Below are 25,373 nucleotides of genomic sequence, written 5' to 3'. Positions count from 1 at the left end.
CTTCCATCCGCGTGATATACTGTACACACTTTCCGAAACTTCCATCCGCGTGATATACTCTGCACACTTTCTGTAACTTCCATCCGCGTGATATACTGTACACACTTTATGAAACTTCCATCCGCGTGATATACTCTACACACTTCCCGAAACTTCCATCCGCGTGATATACTGTACACACTTTCTGAAACTTCCATCCGCGTGATATACTCTACACACTTTCTGAAACTTCCATCCGCGTGATATACTGTACACACTTTATGAAACTTCCATCCGCGTGATATACTGTACACACTTTATGAAACTTCCATCCGCGTGATATACTGTACACACTTTATGAAACTTTCATCAGCGTGATATACTCTACACTCTTCCCGAAACTTCCATCCGCGTGATATACTGTACACAGTTCCCGAAACTTCCATCCGCGTGATATACTGTACACACTTTATGAAACTTCCATCCGCGTGATATACTCTACACACTTTCCGAAACTTCCATCCGCGTGATATACTGTACACACTTCCTGAAACTTCCATCCGCGTGATATACTGTACACACTTTCCGAAACTTCCATCCGCGTGATATACTGTACACACTTTCCGAAACTTCCATCCGCGTGATATACTGTACACACTTTCCGAAACTTCCATCCGCGTGATATACTGTACACACCTCCTGAAACTTCCATCCGCGTGATATACTGTACACACTTTATGAAACTTCCATCCGCGTGATATACTGTACACACTTTCCGAAACTTCCATCCGCGTGATATACTCTGCACACTTTCTGTAACTTCCATCCGCGTGATATACTGTACACACTTTATGAAACTTCCATCCGCGTGATATACTCTACACACTTCCCGAAACTTCCATCCGCGTGATATACTGTACACACTTTCTGAAACTTCCATCCGCGTGATATACTCTACACACTTTCTGAAACTTCCATCCGCGTGATATACTGTACACACTTTCTGAAACTTCCATCCGCGTGATATACTGTACACACTTTATGAAACTTCCATCCGCGTGATATACTGTACACACTTTATGAAACTTCCATCCGCGTGATATACTGTACACACTTTATGAAACTTTCATCAGCGTGATATACTCTACACTCTTCCCGAAACTTCCATCCGCGTGATATACTGTACACACTTCCCGAAACTTCCATCCGCGTGATATACTGTACACACTTTATGAAACTTCCATCCGCGTGATATACTCTACACACTTTCCGAAACTTCCATCCGCGTGATATACTGTACACACTTCCTGAAACTTCCATCCGCGTGATATACTGTACACACTTTCCGAAACTTCCATCCGCGTGATATACTGTACACACTTTCCGAAACTTCCATCCGCGTGATATACTGTACACACTTTCCGAAACTTCCATCCGCGTGATATACTGTACACACCTCCTGAAACTTCCATCCGCGTGATATACTGTACACACTTTCCGAAACTTCCATCCGCGTGATATACTGTACACAGTTTCCGAAACTTCTATTCTCGTGATATACTGTACACACTTTCTGAAACTTCCATCCGCGTGATATACTGTACACACTTCCTGAAACTTCCATCCGCGTGATATACTGTACACACTTTCCGAAACTTCCATCTGCGTGATATACTCTACACACTTTATGAAACTTCCATCCGCGTGATATACTGTACACACTTTCCGAAACTTCCATCCGCGTGATATACTCTACACACTTTCCGAAACTTCCATCCGCGTGATATACTCTACACACTTTCCGAAACTTCCATCCGCGTGATATACTGTACACAGTTTCCGAAACTTCACGCTTTGTCATCCGTGATATTCTCCTCAACAAGCACTGAGGAGAAATAGATGTTAAACATCTCAGCACCTTCTTCAGCTCCACACATGTGGTCCTGTCTTTCCCCAGTCACCATTTTACTGCTAATATAACTGAATAACCTCCTGGGATTATCTTTAACCCTGATGGACATTTCCATCTCATGCCCTTTTTTTTTGGCCCTCCTGATTTCTCTCTTTCGTCAGCTCTTAAACTTGTTTACATTTGGCGAGGGAGTCTTCTGTAGGCAATTGCCTAAACATGATCTGGGCTTCCTTCTCTTTCCTGACCAGAGTCTCAGTATCTCTTGTCAGTCGGGGTTCCCTGATGTGCGATATGTGCGTCATAACCAAAAGGAAAAAAATGTCTGCATTTGCTTAGCACTTTCGTGCAAGGGTGTTGATTAAGTGCGTCACATATCAAGCTAACAAAAAATAGTGGAAAGAAAGTTTCCAATATTTTCAAAACGATATCGACCAGAAGATGCAATAACAGCTGTGTACTTTGTCCAGTGTAAACTCCTGGCTGGCCCGATCGCTCTCCCTAACGAGAGCGATGAGCCCGCTTATTGGGCACCAGGACGTACCATCTTAATACCCACAAAGTTAACTTCGGTTTCGGACCCAATCTGAGAATATTCCGGGGGGAAGACATTGAACTGCGCACACTCAGCAGAGTGTCAATGTGTGTGTGTGTGTGTGTGTGTGTGTGTGTGTCTGTGTGTGTGTGTGTGTGTGTGTGTGTGTGTCTGTGTGTGTGTGTGTGTGTGTCTGTGTGTGTGTTCACCAAGTGCTCTCCCCGGAGCTTTTGACAGGACAATTCTAATCATCATTCTTTACCTTTAAACAGAGTCACGCTGTCGAGCCCGGCCTGACCCTGCACAATGCTCTCAGCATGACCCTGGTCCTGTTCAGGACTTTAAACTCTGCATCTGTTCGTATTTATTTGAGTTAGAGACAAAGTCCAGAACCAGCCCTCCCGGCCCAACGGACGGCACCGCCCAGCGACACACGTCTTTAACCCGAGCCTAATCACAGCACCATTTACAATGACCATATTCAAGTTTGCTGATGACACCTCTCTCGTTCCAACCAAAGGAGGTGATGAATCAGCACACGGGAGGGAGAGATTGAAAATCTGACGGAGTGGTGACACAACAACGACCTCTCACTCAATGTCAGCAAGACCGGGGAGCTGATTGTCGACTTCAGGAGGAGGAAGCCAGTCCCCATCCGGGCGTCAGAGGTGGAGAGGTTCAGCAAATTTAAATTCCTCAGTGTTATTATTTCAGAGAACCTGTCCCGGGCCCAACAGGCAGTGCGATCACAAAGAAAGCACACCAGCTTCCTCAGGGGTATGCAATAATTCAGCATGACATCTAAAACTTTGACAGACTTCTACAGATGTGTAGCAGGGAGTCTATTGACTGGCTGCCTCACTGGGATGGAAACACCAACACCCTCGAACGGAAAATCCTACAAAACGTGGTGGATACGGCCCAGTCCATCACGGGTAAAGCCCTCCCCACCATTGAACACATCTACACGGAGCGTTGTCACAGGAAAGCAGCATCCATCATCAGAGACCCCCACCACCCAGGACACTCTCTCTTCTCACTGCTGCCATCAGGCAGGAGGTACAGGAGCCTCAGGACTGACACCACCAGGTTCAGGAACAGTTATTACCCCTCAACCATCAGGAAGGAGGTACAGGAGCCTCAGGACCCACACCACCAGGTTCAGGAACAGTTATTACCCCTCAACCATCAGGAAGGAGGTACAGGAGCCTCAGGACCCTCACCACCAGGTTCAGGAACAGTTATTACCCCTCAACCATCAGGAAGGAGGTACAGGAGCCTCAGGACCCACACCTCCAGGTTCAGGAACAGTTATTACCCCTCAACCATCAGGCTCTTGAACCAGATAACTTCACTTGGCCCATCACTAAACCATTCCCACAACCCATGGACTCACCATCAATGACTCTTCATCTCATGTTCTCGATATTTATTGCTCATCTATTCATTATTATTGTTTCTTTCTTTTTGAATTTTGTTGTCTTTTGCACTCTGGTTGAGTGCCCAAGTTGGTGTCATCTTCCGCTGATTCTATGATGATTATTCTTCTTGTACGGATTTATTGAGTATGCCCGCAAGAAAGCACACCTCAAGTTTGTATGTGGTGACATGTATGAACTTTGATAATAAATTTACTTCGAGCTTCGAGCCCACACGCTGGCACGTCTTTGGACCGTGGGAGGAAACCCACGCATTCACGAGTAAGGACGTACAGAGGATGTTGGAATGATCTCTGACCTTTGACTCCCCCTAGTCTGAGCTGCATTAGTGTCGTTACCGTGGCGACCCGTCTTCTCTCTTTTTCCACAACTACTTTAAAACCATTGGAATTGTGGCCACTGAATCCAAAGTATGCCCAGCAGCCACTTCAGGAACCCGGCCCGTCTCATTCAGGAAGGGGACAACCACCATAAATCAAAGTTCAAAGTAAATTTGTCATCAAAGTATGTATAAGGTTCTGCGATTCATTTTCTAGCAGGCATTCACAGTAGAACAAAGAAATACAATAGAATCAGTGAAAAATTACTCACAAAGACTGACAAACAACCAATGTACAAAAGAAGACAAGCTATGCTAATGTAAAAGAGAAGTAAATAATTAACACTGAACACAAGAGCTTCTCGCTCATTCGTTACGTGCCGGGTCGTATGACGTGGGCAATCATGGTCTTTCCAAGACCGTAATTGTTCTTGCCAAATTTTTTTTACAGAAGCGGTTTGTCATTACCTTCTTCTGGGCAGTGTCTTTACAAGACGGGTGACCCCCAGCCGTTATCAATACTCTTCAGAGATGGTCCGCCTGGCGTCAGTGGTCACATAACCAGGATTTGCGACCGGCTGCTCGTACGACCATCCGCCACCTGATCCCACGGCTTCACGTGACCCTGATCGGGGGGCTAAGCAGGTGCTACACCTTGCCCGAGGGTGACTTGCAGGGGACAGTGCCTTACACCTCCTTTGGTAGAGACATACCCCCAACCCCACATCAGATGTAGAATTCTTGAAAGTGAGTCCACAGGTTGTGGCCTGTGGAGTTCGGCAGGGATCTGTACTGGGACCTCTGCTGTTTGTGATGCATGTAAATGACCTGGAAGAAAATGTAGGTGGGTGGGATAGTAAGTTTCCTAGAAGTTTGGTGTGCTGGACAGTGTAGACTGGCAAAGGTTACAGATCTGTTTATCCCATTCCCATCTCCTACCTAGGAGTATCCACACCAGGACCCCCAGACTCAAAAACAGTTACTTTCCCCAAGCAGTGAGTCTGATCAACACCTCCACCCGCTAACTGCACCACTCCTCTGTTACTTCCTTCCAGCCTCCTTATATACAGCCTAGCTTATTCCTCTCCATAGACGCTGCCTGACCTGCTGAGTTCCTCCGGCCTTTTGTGTGTGTTGCTCTGGATTTCCAGCATCTGCAGAGTCTCCTGTGTTTATGATAATGTGCAGGAAGGTTCTGTAAACTTCGTCTGTCTCCAAGGAGAAACACACCAAGATTACGGTGGTCAAAGCCCATGTCTACATAGGGTTAACCATCTCTCACCAACGTACGTCCTCCTGGGTCAGTGAACTTGCTCCTGTTGACACATACGTTCACACAGGGAACCCTGGAAGGCGTCCACGAAGCCACATCACTACCTGTTGTCCATTTGGGCTCATGTCTGGCCACTGCATTTGGAAGGATCCTGACTCAGACTTGGCCTGTGTGTTCGTGTCCCTGTTCGTTCTCCCAGGACCCCCCCCTTACATGAGGAGGTGAGGTGAGTGTCTGCGGGAAACACTGTCCCATTGTTATTTAATGCTAACCTTAACAATAAGTACTCCTACTTGAGTACTGTTGGGGGGGGGCGGCCTACCTGGGGGAAGCACACACAGTGGCCGTGCCTCTGGCACAGAGTCTGGCCCTGTGGCTCTGCTGCCATCCTCTTCCTTTCCCTACCCTCCTGTGATAGGGCACTCTATAGTTAGGGGGTCAGACAGGCGACTCTGTGGACGCAGGAAAGAGACGCAGATGGTAGATTGCCTCCCAGCTGCCAGGGTCTGGCATGTTTCCGATCGTGTCCACAATATCCTGAAGTGGGAAGGTGAACAGCCAGAGGTCGAGGTACATATTGGTACCAGCGACATAGGTCGGGAAAGGGAAGAGTTCCTGAAAACAGACGACAGGGAGTTAGGAAGGAAGTTGAAAAGCAGGATCACAAAGGTAGTAATCTCGGGATTACTGCCTGTGCCACGTGACAGTGAGTATAGGAATAGAGTGAGGTGGAGGATAAATGCGTGGCTGAGGGATTGGAGCAGGGGGCAGGGATTCAGATTTCTGGATCATCGGGACCTCTTCTGGGGCAGGTGTGACCTGTACGAAAAAGATGGGTTGCACTTGAACCTGAGAGGGACTAATATCCTGGTGGAGAGGTTTGCTAAGGCTACTGGGGAGAGTTTAAACTAGAATTGCTGGGTGGTGGGAATCGAACTGAAGTGATGGAGGAAAAGGAAGTTGGCTTACAAATAGAGTAAGTTTGGAGACAGCGCGAAAGGGATGGTAGGCAGGTGACAGAGAAGGGATGCGTTCAGACTGATGGTTTGAGATGTGTCTATTTTAATGCAAGGAACATTGTGAACAAAGCGGATGAGCTTAGAGCGTGGATCAGTACTTGGAGCTATGATGTTGTGGCCATTACAGAGATTTGGATGGCTCAGGGGCAGGAATGGTTACTTCAAGTGCCAGAATAGATGTTTCAGAAAGGACAGGGAGGGGGACAAAAGAGGTGGGGGGCGTGGCAGTGTTGATCAGAGATAGTGTCATGGCTGCAGGAAAGGAGGAAGACATGGAGGGATTGTCTACGGAGTCTCTGTGAGTGGAAGTTAGGAACAGGAAGGGGTCAATAACTCTACTGGGTGTTTTTTGTAGACCACCCAATAGTAACAGGGATATCGAGAAGCAGATAGAGAGAGAGATTCTGGAAATGAGTAATAATAATGGGATTGTTGTGGTGGGAGGTTTTTAATTTCCCAAATATTGATTGGCATGGCCCTAGAGTGTGGGGTTCAGATGGGGTGGAGTTTGTTAGGTGTGTTCAGGAAGGTTTCTTGACACAATATGTAGATAAGCCTACAAGAGGAGAGGCTGTACTTGATCTGGTATTGGGAAATGAACCTGGTCAGGTGTCAGTCTCTCAGTGGGAGAGCATTTTGGAGATAGTGATCACAATTCTATCCCCTTTACCACAGCATTGGAGAGGGATAGGAACAGACAAGTTAGGGAAATGTTTAATTGGAGTAAGGGGAAATATGAGGATATCAGGCAGGAACTGCGAATAATAAATTGGGAACAGATGTTCTCAGGGAAATGTACGGAAGAAATGTGGCAAATGTTCAGGGGATATTTGCGTGGCGTTCTGCGTAGATGCGTTCCAATGAGACAGGGAAAGGATGGTAGGGTACAGGAACCGTGGTGTACAAAGGCTGTTGTAAATCCAGTCTTTCTTTCGTTTTTAATCTTTCTATTAGTTTTCAATTTCATAAACATAATAACAGTAGTGATATAAAGAGATTGGAATTACATTATTGGTAATAAATATATACAAGAGAAACGACAAATACTGCAAATGTAACAGACTTCCAAACTCTTAATATAATTAATTATGAAGAGAAAAGAAATAAAAAGAAAAGGATTGGGCTGAACCAATATATTAGATCGAATACATTCATTAACGTCGTCAGCTCCACTCCTCTATTCATATATTCAAAGTTAATAAAAAGGATTCGGAAAAGGTCAAACCACATCACATGAAAATGTTGAATAAATGGCTTCCAAGTCTCTTCAAATTTAACCCAAGGATCAAAAATGACACTCCTGATTTTTTCTAAATTTAAACATGATATACTGTAGTTTGAGAAAACCATTGAGATGTTGTAGGGGGATTGGTCTCTTTCCAATTCAATAAAATGGATCTTCTGGCTATTAATGTAACAAATGCGATCATCTGACAGGCTGCAGAGGATAAAGAGCTATGATCCATCATCGGCAAACCTAAAATTGCCGTAATAGGATGGGGTTGTAAATCAAAATGCAAAACTGTTGAAATGATATCAAAGATATCCTTCCAAAATTTTTCCAAGAGAGGGCAGGACCAGAACATATGAGTTAAAGAAGCCACCTCAGAGTGACATCTGTCACAAATAGGATTTATATCAGAGTGAAAGCGAGCTAGTTTATCTTTAGACATGTGGGCCATATGCACTACCTTAAATTGTATCAGCGTATGTTTAGCACATATAGAGGAAGAGCTAACTAATTGAAAAATGTTCTCCCATTTCTCTATAGGTAAGTGAAGTTGAAGTTCCCTTTCCTATTCATTTTTAATTTTATCAGATATACCTGGCTGTATTTTCATAATTATATCATAAATAATTCCTTCTGATAAGGATTTAAACCTAAAAATTTTTCCGTGCTATCCGTTGGGTATGAAATCAGAAATGTAGGCAGCACGGTATTTAAAAGGTTACTTATTTGTAAATATCTAAAAAAATGGGATCTGGGCAAGTTAAAAGAAACACAGTCTTATACAATGGGCAGCGTCATTTTGCGGGCAGCGGAGTGAGCCGGGAGCACAGTGAAGGCTTAAGGGCTTTGGCTCAACGGGCTTAGGCGGAAACGGGCGAGGCATAGTAGGTTTGGTTTTCAATTTTTCCTGTTATTTGAGGAAAGGGGGAAGTATGAGTGTGAGGGCAGATTGCTGTTCTCGGTGTCGGATGTGGGAGGTCCTGGAGTTTCCAAGCCTCCCGGACGTCCACATCTGCGCCAGGTGCGCCGAGATGCAGCTCCTAAGGGACCGCGTTAGGGAACTGGAGCTACAACTCGATGACCTTTGTCTGGTCAGGGAGAGTGAGGAGCAGATAGAGAGGAGTTACAGGCAGGTGGTCACACCGGGGCCACGGGAGGCAGACTAGTGGGTCACGGTTAGGAGGGGGAAGGGGAAGAGTCAGGTAATAGAGAGTACCCTGGTGGCTGTGCCCCTTGACAATAGGTACTCCTGTTTGAGTACTGTTGGGGGGGACAGCTTACCTGGGGGAAGCGACAGTGGCCGTGCCTCCAGCACAGAGTCCGGCCCTGTAGCTCAGAAGGGTACGGAAAGGAAGAGGAGGGCAGTAGTAATAGGGGACTCAATAGTTAGGGGGTCAGATAGGCAATTCTGTGGACGCAGTCCAGAGACCCGGATGGTAGTTTGCCTTCCTGGTCCCAGGGTCCAGGATGTTTCTGATCGTGTCCAAGATATCCTGAAGTGGGAGGGTGAGGAGCCAGAGGTTGTGGTACAATGACATAGGTAGGAAAAGGGAAGAGGTCCTGAAAGGAGAATATAGGGAGTTAGGAAGGGAGTTGATAAGAAGGACTGCAAAGGTAGTAATCTCGGAATTATGCCTGTGCCACATGACAGCGAGAGTAGGAATGGAATGAGGTGAAGGATAAATGCGTGGCTGAGGAATTGGAGCAGGGGGCAGGGATTCAAGTTTCTGGATCATTGGGACCTCTTTTGGCGCAGGTGTGACCTGTACAAAAGGGACAGGTTGCACTTGAATCCGAGGGGGACCAATATCCCGGCAGGGAGATTTGCGAAGGCTAGTGGGGAGACTTTAAACTAGAATAGTTGGGGGGTGGGAATCAAATTGAAGAGACTAGGAGAGAGGAGGTTAGTTCACAAATAGAGAAAGCTCGTAGACAGAGTGTGAGGGAGGATAGGCAGGTGACAGAGAAGGGGAGTGTTCAGACTGAAGATGTAGGGGAGAAGGAAGAAAAAGATAATAAGATTGTTTGCACCATTAGGGATAAACGGACAGTAAGAGGTGGAGAGTTTCTTAACTGCATCTATTTTAATGCTAGGAGCATTGTAAGAAAGGTGGATGAGCTTAGAGCATGGATTGATACCTGGAAATATGATGTTGTAGCTATTAGTGAAACATGGTTACAGGAGGGGTGTGATTGGTAACTAAATATTCCTGGATTTTGTTGCTTCAGGTGTGATAGAATCGGACAGACAAGAGGGGAAGGTGTTGCATTGCTTGTCAGAGAAAATATTACAGCGGTGCTCTGGCAGGATAGATTAGAGGGCTCGACTAGGGAGGCTATTTGGGTGGAATTGAGGAATGGGAAAGGTGTAGTAACACTTATAGGGGTGTATTATAGATCACCTAATGGGGAGCGAGAATTGAGGAGCAAATTTGTAAGGAGATAGCAGATATTTGTAGTAAGCACAAGGTTGTGATTGTGGGAGATTTTAATTTTCCACACATAGACTGGGAAGCCCATTCTATAAAAGGGCTGGATGGTTTGTCGTTTGTAAAATGTGTGCAGGATAGTTTTTTGCAGCAATACATAGAGGTACCAACTAGAGAAGGGACAGTGTTGGATCTCCTGTTAGGGAATGAGATAGGGCAGGTGACGGAGGTATGTGTTGGGGAGCACTTCGGGTCCAGTGATCACAATGCCATTAGTTTCAATATAATTATGGAGAAGGATAGGACTGGATCCAGAGTTGAGATTTTTGATTGGAGAAAGGCTAACTTTGAGGAGAAGTGAAATGATTTAGAAGGAGTGGATCAGGACAATTTGTTTTATGGGAAGAATGTAACAGAGAAATGGAGGTCATTTAAAGGTGAAATTTTGAGGGTCCAGAATCTTTATGTTCCTGTTAGGTTGAAAGGAAAGGTTAAAAGTTTGAGAGAGCCATGGTTTTCAAGGGATATTGGAAACTTGGTTTGGAAAAAGAGAGAGATCTACAATAAATATAGGCAGCATGGAGTAAATGAGGTGCTCGAGGAATATCAAGAATGTAAAAAGAATCTTAAGAAAGAAATTAGAAAAGCTAAAAGAAGATATGAGGTTGCTTTGGCAAGTAAGGTGAAAATAAATCCAAAGGGTTTCTACAGTTATATTGATAGCAAAAGGATAGTGAGGGATAAAATTGGTTCCTTAGAGAATCAGAGTGGACGGCTATGTGCAGAGCCAAAAAAGATGGGGGAGATTTTAAGCTATTACTTTTCTTCGGTATTCACCAAGGAGAAAGATATTGAATTGTGTAAGGTAAAGGGAACAAGAGGGTAGTTATGGAAACTATGATGATTAAAGAAGAGGAAGTACTGGCACTTTTAAGGAATATAAAAGTGGATAAGTCTTCGGGTCCTGACAGGATATTCCCTAGGACCTTGAGGGAAGTTAGTGTGGAAATAGCAGGGGCTCTGACAGAAATATTTCAAATGTCATTAGAAACGGGGATGGTGCCGGAAGATTGGTGTATTGTTCATGTGGTTCCATTGTTTAAAAAGGGTTCTAAGAGTAAACCTAGCAATTATCGGCCTGTAAGTTTGACGTCAGTGGTGGGTAAATTAATGGAAAGTATTCTTAGAGATGGTATATATAATTATCTGGATAGACAGGTTCTGATTAAGAACAGTCAACATGGATTTGTGCGGGGATGGTCATGTTTGACAAATCTTATTGAATTTTTTGAAGAGGTTACCAGGAAAATTGATGAGGGTAAAGTGGTGGATGTTGTCTTTATGGACTTCAGTAAAGCCTTTGACAAGGTTCCACATGGAAGGTTAGTTAGGAAGGTTCAATCATTAGGTATTAATATTGAAGTAGTAAAATGGATTCAATAGTGGCTGGATGGGAGATGCCATAGAGTGGTGGTGGATAACTGTTTGTCAGATTGGAGGCCAGTGACTAGTGGTGTGCCTCAGGGATCTGTACTGGGTCCGATGTTGTTTGTCATATATATTAATGATCTGGATGATGGGGTGGTAAATTGGATTAGTAAGTATGCAGATGATACTAAGATAGGTGGAGTTGTGGATAATGAAGTAGGTTTTCAAAGCTTGCAGAGAGATTTAGGCCAGTTAGAAGAGTGGGCTGAAAGATGGCAGATGGAGTTTAATGCTGATAAATGTGAGGTGCTACATTTTGGTAGGACTAATCAAAATAGGACATACATGGTAAATGGTAGGGCATTGAAGAATGCAGTAGAACAGAGAGATCTAGGAATAATGGTGCATAGTTCCCTGAAGGTGGAATCTCATGTGGATAGGGTGGTGAAGAAAGCTTTTGGTATGCTATCAATCAGAGCATTGAGTATAGGAGTTGGGATGTAATGTTAAAATTGTACAAGATTGGTGAGGCCAAATTTGGAGTATTGTACACAGTTCTGGTCACCAAATTATAGGACAGATGTCAACAAAATAGAGAGAGTACAGAGGAGATTTACTAGAATGTTACCTGGGTCTCATCACCTAAGTTACAGAGAAAGGTTGAACAAGTTAGGTCTTTATTCTTTGGAGCATAGAAGGTTGAGTGGGGACTTGATAGAGGTATTTAAAATTATGAGGGGGATAGATAGAGTTGACATGGATAGGCTTTTTCGATTGAGAGTAGGGGAGATCCAAACAAGAGAACGTGAGTTGAGAGTTAAGGGGCAAAAGTTTAAGGGTAACACGAGGGGGAACTTCTTTACTCAGAGAGTGGTCGCTGTGTGGAATGAGCTTCCAGTAGAAGTGGTAGAGGCAGGTTCAATTTTGTCATTAAAAAAAAATTTGGATAGGTATATGGACAGGAAAGGAATGGAGGGTTATGGGCTGAGTGCAGGTAGATGGGACTAGGTGAGAGTAAGCATTCAGCACGGACTAGAAGGGCTGAGATGGCTTGTTTCTGTGCTGTAATTGTTATATGGTTATATTTATTAGACAACTGTTCAAAAGACATGAAACAGTTATTCAAAAATAAATCACGGAAACATGTTATACTCTTCATTTTCCATATCAGAAAGGCTGGATCCATAACAGAAATTGAAAAAAAAATTAGATGTAATAGGGCTTGATAATATAAATTTGTTCAAACCAAAACATTTACGAAATTGGAACCATATTTGTAATGTGTGTTTAATTATTGGATTAACCATTTGTCTATTCAATTTAGAAAACACAAAGGGAAGTGAAGATCCTAAAATAGAAACGAATGAAAGCCCTTGTACAGAGTAACTTTCGAGGTTTACCCATTGTGGACTTGGAATTATATCCCAATCCTGTGTCAAAAATATTAAATATTGAATATTAATTGCCCAATAATAGAATATTAAATTCGGCAATGCTAACCTACCATCTTTCTTGGACTTCTGTAAATATTTTTTACTTAACCTAGGATTTTTATTCTGCCATATATAAGAGGAAATTTTAGAATCAACAGTATGAAAAAAGATTTAGGAATAAAAAATGGTACCGCTTGAAATAAATATACAAATTTAGGTAGAATAATCATTTTAATAGCATTGATTCGGCCAATCAGTGATAGAGACAATGGGGACCATCTAGTAAGTAATTGTTTAACCTGACTAATTAACGGTAAAAAATTGAGCTTGAATAAGTCCTTATGCCTCTTAGCAATTTTAACCCCCAAATAAGTAAAATAGTCAGTAATCAATCTGAATGGTGAACATCTATAAATGGGAGCCTGCATACTTAATGGAAAAAGTTCACTCTTGCTAAGATTCAATTTATAACCAGAAAAACTACTAAACTGAGCAAGCAAAGATAGTACTGCCGGAATGGATTTCTGAGGGTTAGAAATATATAATAGTAAATCATCTGCATATAGTGATAATTTATGTATCTCATTCCCACAGGTAATACCAAATATATTAGGAGAGTCACGAATACCAATAGCTAATGGTTCCAGGGCAATATCGAGTAATAATGGACTAAGAGGGCAACCCTGCCTAGTATCACAGAATAACTGAAAAAAGGGAGATCTTTGATTATTGGTAAAAACTGAAGCCAAAGGAGTAAAGTATATCAATTTAATCCGAGATATAAATATCGGACTAAAATTGAATTTCTCAAGTGTATTAAATAGATATGTCCATTCAACTCTATCAAAAGCTTTCTCAGCATCCAATGAAATGACGCATTCTGAGTCGTAAATCCAGTCATTAAGAAGGGTAATGATAGAAATCTAGAAGATTATGAAGCTAGCAGGAAGGAACTTAAGAATGAAGTTAGGAGAGCCAGAAGGGGCCATGAGAAGCCCTTGGCGGACAGGATTAAGGAAAACTGCAAGGCATTCTATAAGCATGTGAAGAGCAAGAGGATAAGACGTGAGAGAATAGGACCAATCAAGTGTGACAGTGGGAAAGTGTGAAAGGAACCGGAGGAGATGGCAGAGATACTTAATGAGTACTTTACTTCAGTATTCACTACGGAAAAAGATCTTGGTGATTGTAGGGATGACTTACAGCAGACTGAAAAGCCTGAGCATGTAGATATTAAGGAAGAGGATGTGCTGGAGCTTTTGGAAAGCATCAAGTTGGATAAGTCACCGGGACTGGATGGGATGTACCCCAGGCTACTGTGGGAGGCGAGGGAAGAGATTGCTGAGCCTCTGGCAATGATCTTTGCATCATCAATGAGAATGGGAGAGGTTCCAGAGGATTGGAGGGTTGCGGATGTTGTTCCCTTATTTAAGAAAGGGTGTAGGGATAGCCCAGGAAATTATAGACCAGTGGTTGGTAAGTTGACGGAGAGGATCCTGAGAGGTAGGATTTATGAACATTTGGAGAGGCATAATATGATTAGGAACAGTCAGCATGGCTTTGTCAAAGACAGGTCATGCTTTATGAGCCTGATTGAATTTTTTGAGGATGTGAATAAACACTTTGATGAGGGTAGAGCCGTAGATGTAATGTATATGTATTTTAGGAAGGCATTTGATAGGGTAACCCATGCAAGTCAGGAGGCATGGGATCCAAGGGGACATTGCTTTGTGGATCCAGAACTGGCTTGCCCACAGAAGGCAAAGAGTGGTTGTAGACAGGTCATATTCTGCATGGAGGCCAGTGACCAGTGGTGTACCTCAGGGATCTGTTCTGTTCTCTTTGTGATTTTTGTAAATGACCTGGATGAGGAAGTGGAGGGTTGGGTTAGTAAATTTGCTGATGACAGAAAGGTTGGAGGTGTTGTGGATTGTGTGGAGGGCTGTCAGAGGTTACAGCGGGACATTGACAGGATGTAAAACTGGGCTGAGAAGTGGCAGATAGAGTTCAAGTTAGAGTTAGAGTTTGAGGACACTCAAAGCTGCTATGCAGGTTGACTCTGTGATTAAGAAGGCATATGGAGCATTGACCTTTGTCGATCATGGGATTGACTTTAAGAGCCGAGAGGTAATGTTACAGCTATATAGGAACCTGGTCAGACCCCACTTGGAGTACTGTGCTCAGTTCTGGTCACCTCACTACAGGAAGGACGTGGAAACCATAGAAAGGGTGCAGAGGAGATTTACAAGGATGTTGCCTGGATTGGGGAGCATGCCTCATGAGAATAGGTTGAGTGAACTGGGCCTTTTCTCCTTGGAGCGATGGAGGATGAGAGGTGACCTGATGAGATACATTGATAGTGTGGATAGCCGGAGGCTTTTTTCAGGGCTGAAATGGCTAACATGAGAGGGCATAGTTATAAGGTGCTTGGAAGTAGGTACAGAGGAAATGTCAGGGGTACGTTTTTCACATAGAGAGTGGTGAGTGCGTGGAATGGGGTGCTGGTGATAGTGGTGGAGGCGGATACAATAGGGTCTTTTAAGAGACTCCTGGATGGGTACATGGAGCTTAGAAAAATAGAGGGCTATGGGTCAGCCTAAGTAGTTCTAAACTAAGGGCCTTTTTGGCACAGCTTTGTGTTGTACATCTTCTATGTTTCCAAGCTTCCCACCCCATTTCTTCTGTGGTTGAGCTGGTGTTTGTACCCTTGGGTCTACTTGATGTCTGATAAATCTGAGTCCATTTTTGGCACCTCTTGCCTTCATTCCTGGATGAGGAAATTTTCCAACCCTCTAGGGCTAAACTCTCATATTGGAAGAGCAAGACTTCATATTCCGTCTGGGTTGACTCCAATCTGACGACATAAATATCAATTTCTCAAACTTTCAGTAATTTCTCCCACTCCCTCCTGCCCTCTTCTTCCAATCTCCATTCTAGTTCCACTCATACCCCCTACTCTTCTCCTTACTTACCCATCATATCCAGCTGGTTCCGCTCCTTCTCCCCATTCCTCATGGTCCTTGCCAAGCAGGTTCCTTCTTCTTCAGCCCTTTGCCTCTTCCACCTATCACCTCCCAGTGTCTCACTTCATCCCCCTCTCCCCCACCCACCTTCCCCCTCACCTGGTCTCACCCATCACCTCCCAGTGTCTCACTTCATCCCCCCTCTCTCCCACCCACCCACCTTCCCCCTCACCTGTCACCTCCCAGTCTGTCCTCCTTTCTAACCCTGTTTTCTGCCCCCTTCCTTTCCAGTCCTGATGAAGGCTCTCATCCTGAACCATTGACCATTCACCTCCCTCCATACTCGCTGCCTGATCTGTCGATTCCTCCAGCACTTTGTGCGTGTGTTTCTCTAGGTGTCCTGGCGTCTGCAGAATCACTGGAGTTCATGATATTAATTTTTTGTTCATATTGTGTTCTTTCTTGTAAGATGTGTGTGTAATTTATGTTTGATGCCCGTTTTCTTTGCTGAATGTTGCCCCTCTGACACCTGCGATGCGGTTGCAAGCAAGATTTCCTTCCACGTGTGCAGACGACGATAAACTCCATTCTGACATTGACTCTAACGGGTGTATCTGTTGCCACCAGGTTGCATGTTGCTGAAGCCTGCCAGTGCCAACCTCTACCCAAAGGCAGCCACCTCTCCACCCGAAGCAAAGTCTCCCAGGTGACAGAGGTTCTCTGAAAGCGACCATCTCCCGGCCCACACGAGGCGAGCATGGGCTTCACAGACGTCCTGGAGAAGGTGGGAACTGAAGGCCGATTCTACATCATTCACATTGTTCTCTTAGCTATCCCGATTGCCATCATGGCCACCCACAACCTCCTCCAGAACTTCGTGGCCGCTGTCCCCGACCATCGGTGCAGGGTGCGGCTGGGAGATGCGGATTCGAGGTACCTCAATGTGACAGAGGAGCCACTGAGGGAGGAGTTTCTCCGGGTGTTCCTGCCCCTGGACCGGGAAGGGAGGCCGGACAAGTGCCGCATGTACACCTCCCCGCAGTGGCATCTCCTGGGCACCAACGAGACGCAGGGCAACGGGAGCCAACCTGACACACAGGAATGCACCGATGGGTGGGTGTACGACCACTCCCAGTTCGCAATGACGATCGTCACAGAGGTACGTTTAAGATGACTACTTTGCAATCAGATCTCAGCTTAAGTCACATCACCCCTCCTGGGCCATTGGCCGCTTATAGTGGCTAACCAGAGTCCTCTGGCCTGGGCCACTCTTTCAAGCTGCCCCCAGGTGGAACTCATCTTCCCAGGTGAAGATTCTTTCTCCCTCAGGGACGAGGTCTTTGCAGATTGTTCGCGTTTCTGTAGCTCTGGGATTTTATGAGGTGGGGTCGCTCGCTAAATGTCCAGCCCTCCTCCGTTTGCAGACGGCCTCTGGACCGTCCATGGCCAAGTTTTGCAATCAGAAGGTCTGATTGAGTTTGGGCAAGAGGGAGCCTGCTCTGCCTCAAAAGCTTTTGCATTAGTTGGCCAACCTTCCCCCGTTCAGAGAGCAGTGTCACAGGTGGGAAGTGGTGAAGGAGATGCTCTGGTCTTCAGTAGTCAGGGCACTGAGTGCAGGGGATGGTACATTATGTTGGTGAGGCCATACTGGGAATGTTGTGCACAGTTTTGTTCAACCTGTTATGGGGAAGATGTTAACACAAGAGATTCTGTAGATGCTGGAAATCCAGACCAGGTGATTGGACCACGAGAGAAAGAGAAGGAGGAGTCCATTCCCCTCTCCTATCAGATTCCTTCTTCTTCATCCCTTTACCTTGTCCACCTATCACATCCCAGCTTCTTACTTCATACCTCTCCCCACCCACCCACCTTCCTCCTCACCTGTCACACCCCCAGCGTGGACTCCTCCCCCTCCCCCACCTTCTTATTCTGTCTTCTTCCCCCTTCTTTTCCAGTCCTGCTGAAGGCTCTCAGCCTGAAATGTCGACTGTTTATTCCCCTCCATTGATACTGCCTGACCTGCAGAGTTCCTCCAGCGTTTTGTGTGTGTGTTATACAGGAAGACATTGTCGTGCTGGCGAGGGTGCAGAGGAGATTTACGTTGCCAGGACTCGATGGACTGATGGGGAGAGTTTGGAGAGGCTGGAGCTTTATTCCTCGGAGTGTTGGGAATGAGGGGTGACCTACTCAAGGAGTGTAACATCATTGTTATAAAACCATTGATCGTAAGAAACAGGAGCAGAATTAGGCCATTTGGCCCATCGAGTCTGCTCCGTCATTTCATCATGGCTGATCTATCTCCCTCTCAGCCACAATCTCCCTGTATCCCTTCATGCCCTGACTAAACAAGGATCTATCAACCTTTGCCGTAAATGCAGGCAATGACTTGGCCTCTACAACTATCTATGGCAATGAATTCCACAGATCCTCTGGCTAGAGAAATTCCTGCTCCTCATATCTGTTCTAAATGGATGCCCCCCCATTATGGAGCTGTGCCCTCTGGTCCTAGACTCTCCCACTATAGGAAACATCCTCTCCACATCCACTCTATCTGTGTCCTCTGGTCCTAGGCTCCCCCACTATAGGAAACATCCTCTCCACATCCACTCTATCTGTGTCCTCTGGTGCTAGACTCCCCCACTATAGGAAACATCCTCTCCATATCCACTCTATCTGTGCCCTCTGGTCCCAGACACCTAAATATTGGAAACACCCTCTCCCCATCCATTCTATCTGTGTCCTCTGGTCCCAGACACCTAAATATTAGAAACATCCTCTCCATATCCAGTCTATCGAGCTATGTTACAATAGGAATGTTTTGTTACAATTGAGAGACATCGGTGAGGACCCATTTAGAGCACCGTGTTCAGTTTTGGTCGCCCTGCTATAGGAAGATGCCATTGAGCTGGAAAGAATGCAGAGGAGATTTACAAGATGTTGCCCGGGTTTTGAAGGACATATAGAGAGATCAAGCAGTTTGGACTTTTTTCAGGAGTGTAGGAGACTGACTGGTGACCTTATAGAGGTGTGTTAGGTCCACAAAGAACAGTTTCCAACTCTCTGCAATCTCCTGCTTGGCTGACTATTTTGAACTAATGGCCTCATGCTCTCTCGATGCAAAGTGTTCCCCTTCACAAATTCCCCTCTCTGCCCTGTCTTATTCCCAAATTGAAGATCTAGTCCCATGTCTCATTCTTGAATAGGAGATCAAGTTCCCGTCCACAAAAACCTGCTATATGTTCCCTAACTATTGAATCCCCTAGACACCAACAAAATCAACAAACTCATTCGTAAGGCCAGTGATGTTGTGGGGATGGAACTGGACTCTCTGACGGTGGTGTCTGAAAAGAGGATGCTGTCCAAGTTGCATGCCATCTTGGACAATGTCTCCCATCCACTACATAATGTACTGGGTGGGCACAGGAGTACATTCAGCCAGAGACTCATTCCACCGAGATGCAGCACAGAGCGTCATAGGAAGTCATTCCTGCCTGTGGCCATCAAACTTTACAACTCCTCCCTTGGAGGGTCAGACACCCTGAGCCAATAGGCTGGTCCTGGTCTTATTTCATAATTTACTGGTATAATTTACATATTACTATTTAACAATTTATGGTTCTATTACTATTTATTATTTATGGTCTACCACCAGCTCCTTAGTCTTTTTCACATTAAACTGCAGATAATTCTGCTCACACCATGTGATTTGGAAAGGGTGAATTACATCATGTGAAAATATTGAATAAATGGTCTCCAAGTCTCATCAAATTTAATAGATGGGTCATAAGTGACACTTCTAATTTTTCGTAGATTTAAGCAAGACATAGTTTGAGAAAACCAATGAAATGTAGTAGGAGGATTATTCTCTTTCCAATTCAATAGTATAGATCTTCTAGCCATTAGAGTAACAAAAGCAATCATTTGACAAGCTGAAGAGGTCAAGTGATGTTTTTCTATCATTGGACCTCCAGGTTCTTCGGTTTCCTCCCACTGCCCAAAGAGGTACTGGTTAATAGGTTAATTGGTAGGTTCAAAGGAGGATGTGAGGGGTAAGTTTTTACCCAGACGGTGGTGGGTGCCTGCAATGAACTGCCTGGGGTGGTGGTGGAGGCTGATGCACGAGAGGCTTTTACGTAAGATGTGTTTAGACAGGCACATGGATGTGAGGGACACGGAAGGATATGGACATTGTGTAGGCAGAGAGGATTAGGTAGGTTGTCCACTTGATTAGTAAGTTAATTGGATTGGCACAATATCGTGGGCCGGAAGCCCTGTTGTTATGCTGTGCTGTTCGAAGCTCTATGTTCTAAAGTTGGGAATCATTGTGAATGTTATCTCCTGAGGGTTTCCACCGTTGGGAGATGTTGGGGATTTGAAATTGTGAATACTATCTCTTGAGATTACCTACCATCGGGAGATGATGGGGACATAGAAACATAGAAAATAGGTGCAGGAGTAGGCCATTCAGCCCTTCAAGTCTGCACCACCATTTATTATGATCATGGCTGATCATCCAACTCAGAACCCCGCCCCAGCCTTCCCTCCATACCCCCTGACCCCCGTAGCCACAAGGGCCATATCTAACTCCCTCTTAAATATAGCCAATGAACTGGCCTCAACTGTTTCCTGTGGCAGAGAATTCCACAGATTCACCACTCTCTGTCTGAAGAAGTTTTTCCTAATCTCGGTCCTAAAAGGCTTCCCCTTTATCCTCAAACTGTGACCCCTTGTTCTGGACTTCCCCAACATCGGGAACAATCTTCCTGCATCTAGCCTGTCCAATCCCTTTAGGATTTTATACGTTTCAATCAGATCCCCCCCTCAATCTTCTAAATTCCAACAAGTACAAGCCCAGTTCATCCAGTCTTTCTTCATAAGAAAGTCCTGCCATCCCAGGAATCAATCTGGTGAACCTTCTTTGTACTCCCTCTATGGCAAGGATATCTTTCCTCAGATTAGGGGACCAAAACTGCACACAATACTCCAGGTGTGGTCTCACCAAGGCCTTGTACAACTGCAGTAGTACCTCCCTGCTCCTGTACTTGAATCCTCTTGCTATAAATGCCAGCATACCATTCGCCTTTTTCACCGCCTGCTGTACCTGCATGCCCACTTTCAATGACTGGTGTATAATGACACCCAGGTCTCGTTGCACCTCCCCTTTTCCTAATCGGCCACCATTCAGATAATAATCTGTTTTCCTATTTTTGCCACCATAGTGGATAACTTCACATTTATCCACATTAAATTGCATCTGCCATGAATTTGCCCACTCACCCAACCTATCCAAGTCACTCTGCATCCTCTTAGCATCCTCCTCACAGCTAACACTGCCGCCCAGCTTCGTGTCATCCGCAAACTTGGAGATGCTGCATTTAATTCCCTCATCTAAGTCATTAATATATATTGTAAACAACTGGGGTCCCAGCACTGAGCCTTGCGGTACCCCACTAGTCACCGCCTGCCATTCTGAAAAGGTCCCGTTTATTCCCACTCTTTGCTTCCTGTCTGCTAACCAATTCTCTATCCACATCAATACCTTACCCCCAATACCGTGTGCTTTAAGTTTGCACACTAATCTTCTGTGTGGGACCTTGTCAAAAGTCTTTTGAAAATCCAAATATACCACATCCACTGGTTCTCCCCTATCCACTCTACTGGTTACATCCTCAAAAAATTCTATGAGATTCGTCAGACATGATTTTCCTTTCACAAATGCATGCTGACTTTGTCCGATGATTTCACCGCTTTCCAAATGTGCTGTTATCAGATCTTTGATAACTGACTTCAGCAGTTTCCCCACCACCGACGTTAGGCTAACCGGTCTATAATTCCCCGGTTTCTCTCTCCCTCCTTTTTTAAAAAGTGGGGTTACATTAGCCACCCTCCAATCCTCAGGAATTAGTCCAGAATCTAACGAGTTTTGAAAAATTATCACTAATGCAGCCACTATTTCTTGGGCTACTTCCTTAAGCACTCTGGGATGCAGACCATCTGGCCCTGGGGATTTATCTGCCTTCAATCCCTTCAATTTACCTAACACCACTTCCCTACTAACATGTATTTCGCTCAGTTCCTCCATCTCACTGGACCCTCTGTCCCCTACTATTTCTGGAAGATTATTTATGTCCTCCTTAGTGAAGACAGAACCAAAGTAATTATTCAATTGGTCTGCCATGTCCTTGCTCCCCATAATCAATTCACCTGTTTCTGTCTGCAGGGAACCTACATTTGTCTTTACCAGTCTTTTCCTTTTTACATATCTATAAAAGCTTTTACAGTCAGTTTTTATGTTCCCTGCCAGTTTTCTCTCATAATCTTTTTTCCCCTTCCTAATTAAGCCCTTTGTCCTCCTCTGCTGAACTCTGAATTTCTCCCAGTCCTCAGGTGAGCCACTTTCTCTGGCTAATTTGTATGCTTCTTCTTTGGAATTGATACTATCCCTAATTTCTCTTGTCAGCCACGGGTGCACTACCTTCCTTGATTTATTCTTTTGCCAAACTGGGATGAACAATTGTTGTAGTTCATCCATGCAACCTTTAAATGCTTGCCATTGCATATCCACCGTCAATCCTTTAAGTGTCATTTGCCAGTCTATCTTAGCTAATTCACGTCTCATACCTTCAAAGTTACCCCTCTTTAAGTTCAGAACCTTTGTTTCTGAATTAACTATGTCACTCTCCATCTTAATGAAGAATTCCACCATATTATGGTCACTCTTACCCAAGGGGCCTCTCACGACAAGATTGCTAATTAACCCTTTCTCATTGCTCAAAACCCAGTCCAGAATAGCCTGCTCTCTAGTTGGTTCCTCGACATGTTGGTACAAGAAACCATCCCGCATACATTCCAAGAAATCCTCTTCCTCAGCACCTTTACCAATTTGTTTCACCCAATCTACATGTAGATTGAAGTCACCCATTATAACTGCCGTTCCTTGATTGCACACATTTCTAATTTCCTGTTTAATACCAATGAATTAGCATTGGCCTTGTTGAAGATCAAAATGAGATCTTCAGAGATCACCGGAGGCAGTGTGGGGGGAGACCAGAGCATGTGGGAAGCCGTGCTGGGTTGGGGGCTGGCCCTCTCTATCAGTGTTTCCCCCCCCGCCCCAGTCTTGCGCCCTGAAAGACGAGCTGGATTACCTTCAGCTGCGGCTGACCCAGTGTGAGATGAGGTACTGCCACATGCTTGTTCTTGCAGAAATGTGGCTGCAGGTCAGCATCAATCTTCAGGCCATTGCTCTTGTGCTAATATTATTTATTGTGACTGTCTGTGCTGGATCGTAACTCTATGTGCTGTGTGTGAATGTGTGGTACCATGGTTTGCACCTTGGCCCTGGAGAAATGCTGTTTCGTTTAGCTGTATACGTGAATGAGAATTAAACTTCAACTTGAGATTCAGGTGCCAAGTGGTGGTCTTCTACTCCTGTTGCTTCCTACACTTGCTCAGCCGCTCTCTGAGTGTCTTGGTGGTGTTCTTGCTTTGGCAGTGGGACCTGGTGTGTAACCGTAAATCGCTGAGACACATGGCACAGTCTCTCTACATGGCTGGAATCCTGGTGGGATCCATCATTCTCGGGAGGCTCTCCGACAGGTAAGGTTCTGGGAATGAGCAACTCATCCAAATATCTACACAGATTTTAGTAAGGCATTTGACAATGTTCCCCACGGTAGGCTCATTCAGAAAGTCAGGGGGCATGGGGTCCAGGGAACCTTGGCTGTGTGGATTCAGAATTGGCCTGCCCATAGAAGGCAAAGGATGGCTGTACATGGAGCATTTCTGCCCGAAGGTCGGTTACCGGTGGTGTTCCACAGGGACCTGTCTGGGACCCCTGCTTTTTCAAATTATATAAGTTACTTGGATGGAAAAGGGGAAGGGTGGGTTAATAGGCCTGCAGATGACACAAAGGTTGGTGGAGCTGTGGACGGGGCAGAAGGTTGTTGTAGGTTACAACCGGATGTTGAGAAGTGGCAGATGGAGTTCAATCCGGAAAAGTGTGAAGTGATTCACTTTGTAAGGTCAAACTAGAAGGTGGAGTACAGGGTTACTGACAGGATTCTTCGCAGTGTGGAGGAACAGAGGGATCTTGGGGATCACATCCACAGATCCCTCAAAGTTGCCGCACAAGTTTTCATCAGCAGTTGAACGGGGCACGACTGATCAAGTGCGTGTAAGTCGGACCGTGAGGCAGCGGGAGTATTTAAAAGAGAGCAGATTAACGGAGTGGGCGACAGAGCAGAGGAAGACAGAGTAGGAAGGCTTTGGCTCCTGAGGCTTTGGTGAGCAGAGGCTGAGGAAGAGCTTCACTCCAAGTGAGGTAAGGCCGGGTAAGTTCCTTTAATAAATCTAATTACCTTAAGAGTAGGTAATGGAGGCAGAGTTAGGGCAGTTGAGTGCTCCGTTTGCAGAATGTGGGAAGTCAAGGCGAGCACAATTGCCCCTGATAACTACACCTGCGAAAGGTGCATCCAGCTGCAGCTCCTGACAAACCGAGTTAGGAAACTGGAGCTGGAGCTGGATGAACTTCGGATCATTCGGGAGGCAGAAATAGACAGGAGTTTCAGGGAGACAGTCATCCATAAAAGTCAGGAGACAGGTATCTGGGTGACTGCCAGGAGAGGGAAGGGGAATAGACAGAATGAGCCGAGCACCCCCGTGGCCGTTCCCATCAATAATAAGTACATCGTTTTGGATACTGTTGGTGGGGACGACCTACCAGGGACAAGTTGCAGTGGTTGTGTCTCTGGCACCGAGATGGGACCCTCAACTCAGAAGGGAAGGAGGGAAAAGAGGACAGCAGTAGTGAAAGGGGATTCGATAGTTAGGGGGACAGATAAGAGGTTCTGTGGAAGAGATCGAGAATCCCGGATGGTCTGGTGCCTCCCTGGTGCCAGGGTCCGCGATATCTCGGATTGAGTTCTCGGTATTCTCAAGAGGGAGGGTGAGCAGCCGGATGTCGTGGTCCGTGTAGGGACCAATGATGTGGGTAGGAAGAGTGAGGAGGTCCTGAAAGCTGAGTTTAGGGAGTTAGGCGCCAAGTTAAAGGACAGGACCTCCAGGATAGCAATCTCAGGATTGCTACCAGTGCCACGTGCAGGTGGGTTTAGAAATAGTAAGATAGTGCAGATCAACACGTGGCTGAAGACATGGTGCAGGAGGGAGGGCTTCAGATTTATAGATAATTGGGCAGTTTTCCAGGGAAGGTGGGACCTGTTCTGGCAGGACGGTTTACATTTGAACTGGAGGGGGACAAATATCCTTGCAGGTAGGTTTGCTAGAGAGGCTCCGGTGGATTTAAACTAGATACTGGGGGGGAGGGGAACCAGAGTGTAGGAACAGATGTAGGGAAGAAGGAAGAAAAAAAATAGTAAAGTTATTTGCACCGTTAGTGATAAACAGAGAGTAAGAGG

At 45.2% G+C, this 25,373-nt stretch overlaps 1 protein-coding gene across 4 annotated transcripts in view; it reads left to right on the top strand.

Annotated features, from left to right (window-relative positions):
- The first annotated feature begins 5,516 nt into the window (after positions 1–5,516).
- The window catches only part of LOC134339540 (solute carrier family 22 member 6-A-like), a 58,325-nt gene continuing 38,468 nt past the window's right edge, over positions 5,517–25,373 (top strand). Inside the window, exons 1-3 of one of the 4 annotated variants that reach the window (XM_063036154.1) lie at positions 5,517–5,680; positions 16,585–17,116; positions 23,453–23,556. In XM_063036154.1, the coding sequence (XP_062892224.1) occupies positions 16,715–17,116; positions 23,453–23,556 (506 nt within the window). In that variant the 5' untranslated portion in view covers positions 5,517–5,680; positions 16,585–16,714. The remainder of the gene's footprint in view (positions 5,681–16,584; positions 17,117–23,452; positions 23,557–25,373) is intronic. The other 3 variants (XM_063036151.1, XM_063036150.1, XM_063036152.1) reach the window with 3 other exon arrangements.

Source organism: Mobula hypostoma, chromosome 30, assembly GCF_963921235.1.
Source record: "Mobula hypostoma chromosome 30, sMobHyp1.1, whole genome shotgun sequence".
Classification (NCBI taxonomy): domain Eukaryota; kingdom Metazoa; phylum Chordata; class Chondrichthyes; order Myliobatiformes; family Myliobatidae; genus Mobula; species Mobula hypostoma.
Note: the sequence above shows the minus strand (reverse complement) of the source record. Positions and strands in the feature narration are given on the sequence as shown.